Source organism: Arachis duranensis, chromosome 4, assembly GCF_000817695.3.
Source record: "Arachis duranensis cultivar V14167 chromosome 4, aradu.V14167.gnm2.J7QH, whole genome shotgun sequence".
Taxonomy (NCBI): Eukaryota; Viridiplantae; Streptophyta; class Magnoliopsida; order Fabales; family Fabaceae; genus Arachis; species Arachis duranensis.
In genome coordinates, this window is record NC_029775.3 from 13315027 (window position 1) to 13319711 (window position 4685).

At 28.4% G+C, this 4685-nt stretch overlaps 1 protein-coding gene across 1 annotated transcript; it reads left to right on the top strand.

The window, feature by feature from the left end:
* The first annotated feature begins 1718 nt into the window (after positions 1-1718).
* On the top strand, positions 1719-3994 carry LOC107483453 (glucan endo-1,3-beta-glucosidase, basic isoform-like). Its single transcript, XM_016104068.3, is given in 3 exon segments — positions 1719-1825; positions 2561-3074; positions 3416-3994. Coding segments are annotated over 3 exon segments (1104 nt in total). The 5' UTR covers positions 1719-1752; the 3' UTR covers positions 3933-3994.
* Positions 3995-4685: the final 691 nt, after the last annotated feature.

A 4685-nucleotide genomic window follows, 5' to 3' on the forward strand; every position in this document is an offset into this window, starting at 1 on the left:
ATTGTCCCATTAAAATTTTAATTTTATTAAGTAGACAATAATTTTTATAAATAATGTAAACAATGAATTTTAGAATTGATCTAATAAAGTAAAAAAATAACACTCTACCTCTAAAATTACCTCTTAAATTTTAATATTAGAATAATCATTTGCACATCTAGTGAATTGAATATCCAGTTATTATTTGCTGTACTTGAATAAATCGGAATAAAAAATAATTATCTAATTAAAAATAATAAATATAATTATTTTTATATATATTAAATTAAACATCTGACGTATCTATTATTATTCTAGTATTTTCATTATTCACCAATATTTTTCTCAATCCGTTTAATTTCACTTATTCAATTCTTCTCCTCACATGCACGCACTCGTAATAATATACAATTATGCATACGCAGCAGCCGGCGGCGTTATTTTTATAATATATCGATTATATTGCAATTTATATAATGTTATACAGCCAACAACTGAGATATATACAACCTATTTTCAGAGAAAAAGCAAATCTACTTTATTTGATTTTTATTGGTAACAAGTTGTTAATATGGAAATGAGGTTATAATAAAAAAATGTTGAAAAAAAATACTATCCGTTAATCCATATAATTTTATACATATATATATAGGTCCCATGACCCCATATCTAGTTTTATTAGTGGAAACTTCTTTATAAGTACTGCATTACAGTAAGATCATATATATTACTATGAGAATTACATTGCTTTTGCATATATGAAATGTCTAGCAGGATTAATCTTGGGACATTTTTTTACCTTCAATTTCACGCGCTGCATGCAGAGTTTGAGTCCGAATCTATATATACATGTGTATAATTGGTTACAATTTTCATTAGATTAAGTGTACTACTGTAGTAAAATAATGTCAACCAACAAGACAAAACTCTTCTTTATTTTTTTTAAGCTAGCTAAAGACCTTTGTCTTTTATTTGATTGTGAGCAGAGGGATACGTGACAAAAATAAATAAATGAACGAATAATAAGCATATATTATTAGATATTTGATTCGATTCAGAAACGCAGACTGCGGAATATATTTTACGGTTTGGCTAGGAAACCAATTAATTAAAAAGGTAGCTAGCTAACTAGAATTAATTAGTTAAAATAGAGAAGATCTGTTATAAAAAAAATAATTCTTAATTATCCTAATTATTTTTTGAATCTTAAAATTAGAAATACAAAGAATTGACTTAAGTTTGCTTTATGTTATAGCGAGTTTTCTAGACTTTTTTTTTTATTTTATTTTTTGATTGTTCACGGTATCTTTCAGTTCGACAAAGAATAAGAACTAATTTATCACAGATCTAAACTCTATTTAATGATCTTTTGCTGGTCAATTAGTTATGCTAGACACTTGCTTAAGCAGACGAATGAGTTGACCACTCGATCAATTCAAATTAGTTTATATTTTATTTAACAAAAATATTTAATAACAAAAAAATATTAATAAAAAATTGACAATTAGCTTTATTTAATGCACCATACAATATATAAATAATAAATAAAATAAATTTAAACTGTTTAGGTTGATTATTTTTTATCTCTCTAATATTTTTTAATTAGGCATAGTTTATATTAAATATTCAAATAAAGTTCTTGTAAGTTTATGCATGTTCCGTGATGAGTCATGAGGTGTGTATGCATCTTTGTGTGTATATAAGGGGATCAATTCAGAGGCCAAAATAGAGCAAATCCTTTGATAATTGTTGTTTTAGATTTTCATCATACTAATGATAATGTCTTCGTTCTCATGGGTTACTGCTCTATTGCTTCTTCTATACATAGCTAAGCTTCGCTTGGCAGGTTCGTAATTCTATAAAGCGCAACTAATCTCTTTAATTTGTTAAATGTTAATCTTGTATGTGTATCTACGTATGTCATTAAAATTGTATCGTCTATAACAAAATTTTTATCGTAAGCATTTCATAAGTCTCGTATACAATAATATATTAGAAGAATTTTAAATGTTTTTAGAATATTGATGTTCAATCATTTTAATCGTTAATTTTAATTATAAAAAATATATATAATATATAATATATATTAATTAAAATTAAAGATTAACATCACTGAAATACTAGCATTTTAAAAATATTTAAAAGTTTTCCTACTTAAGAATAACTGAATAGGTATATAAAAAATCAATTTTAAATTAATTAATATTCATTAAAATTTCTGTTTATATTTTTTTAATTTTTTTGACTAAATATTAATAAAAAAATAGAGAAAGTATAGAGAGCTAATAGAGTATCTGTACAATATATACAATAGGGTATAGGGATGTTCAATTCAATAGATATCTCAGATGTTTATTATCCCTGGTACCGAATCTGGGTAGTATGAGTGTATTGTGTTTGAGAAATTAGTAATATTTTATCCTGAATGTTTATTTTTTAACTTATATTAGGTCAAATAAATAGCTTATTGTACACATCGTACAAATACTTCATTGGCTCCTTAGCGAAATTCTAAAAGATAATAACAGATAATGTAGTATTTTTCGTTTAAAATTAACAAGGTCGTCTATTTGACCTATAGATGCTCAAATTGGTGTGTGCTATGGGATGCTGGGCAACAATTTACCAGCAACAAAGGAAGTGATAGATGTTTACAGATCAAATAACATCAAACAAATGAGACTCTATGATCCCAATCAAGCTGCTCTACAAGCACTTAGAAACTCCGGCATTGAACTCATTCTTGGAGTTCCAAACTCTGACCTTCAAGGGCTTGCCACAAACTCTGACAGTGCACGCCAATGGGTGCAAAGAAATGTGCTAAGCTTTTGGCCTAGTGTCAAAATCAAGTACATTGCAGTTGGCAATGAAGTGAGACCTGTTGGAGACTCCACTTCATGGATGGCTCAGTATGTTCTCCCAGCAATTCAGAATGTATACCAAGCTATTAGAGCTTAAGGCCTCCATGATCAAATCAAGGTTTCAACTGCCATTGACATGTCCCTCTTAGGAAACTCTTTTCCTCCTTCACAAGCCTCATTTAGGGCTGACGTCAGGTCATACCTAGACCCAATTATAGGGTATTTGGTATATGCAAAGTTATCCAATATTATTGCTTAATTAATTATAAATTTTTTAAAAATTTAACTATTAAAAAATATATTTGATGTAAATAAAATTTTTTTTAGGATAATATTAAAACAAAATAAAATTTTAAAAGATTTTTAAAATTTTTAACAAATTTTAAAAAAATATATTTTACCCTTATTTTATTTAACTTAATATCCATAATTTTATATATATAATATCTAATTATACTTTTATTACATCTATCTAATATTATTTAATTATTTCTGTGATAATTAATAATGAAAATAAAAAAAACTTTGAATTACTTTGAACTTATTTTTATTTTTTTTCACACATTTTTGTTTGTAGGTGCACCATTACTAACCAACGTTTATCCTTACTTTAGCTATAAAGATAACCCACGTGACATATCACTACCTTATGCTATTTTCACATCACCAAATGTTGTGGTACAAGATGGTCAATATGGGTACCAAAATCTTTTTGATGCTATGCTAGATGCAGTGCATGCTGCCATTGATAACACTGGAATTGGTTTTGTTGAGGTTGTTGTTTCTGAGAGCGGGTGGCCCTCAAGTGGAGATTTTGGTGCAACTTATGATAGTGCCCAGATTTATTTGGATAATTTGATTCGTCATGTTAATGGGGGCACTCCTAGAAGGCCTTGGAAGCCTACAGAAACTTATTTGTTTGCCATGTTTGATGAGAACCAGAAGAATCCAGAGCTGGAGAAACATTTTGGACTTTTTTTTCCTAATAAACAGAAGAAGTATTCATTTGGGTTTGGTGCAGAAAGGAGAAGGGAATTCTTTGCCAATGAGTTCAATGCAACAGTTGTTCCATTATTGAAGAGTGACATTTGAGCTTTAATTTGAATTTATGTTGTCAAAATTTGGGTGATTTTCTAATCCATTTCCTTTTTTAATTACTGTGAGAATTTGGTAGATTTTAGGTTGATGTATCCAAATGTGTTTTGATATGTTGATCTAAGACTATACTAAATTTTTAATGCGGTAGTAGAAATAATAAGAATGGACAGAGTGATGCGGAATTTATAACTCACACTTACTAACCGGCAAGTGCACCGGGTCGTACCAAGTAATACCTTACGCGAGTAAGGGTCGATCCCACGAGGATTGATGGATTAAGCAACAATAGTATTTGATAGAATTAGTTAGGCAAATAGAAAAGGATGTTGGAAGTTCAAAAGCATTAAACAATAATGTTAGACTTTCAGAAAGCAAAAGCAGCAATGCGTTGGGAATAAAATATGTAGAAAATAGTTAAGGTTTCAGAGTTATCTATTTTTCCGGATTAATTTTTATTACTAACTAATTTAATCATGCAAGATATAATTTCATGGCAAACTATATGTGACTAGGCCCTAATTCCTTAGACCTTCCTAGTCTCCTCTAAAATTCATTAACTGCCAATTCCTTAGTCAGTTAATTCCAATTAGAGGGTAAAAATCAATTTTCAGTTTATATTTCACAAAAATTCTAATTACCCAAAAATAAGGGGATTATATGTCACGTATCCCATTAAATCCAAATAATTAAAATTTAGGATAATATGTTTCCAAGCTGTTGTTCAAGTAAAGAGCTTTTCCAAGTTTT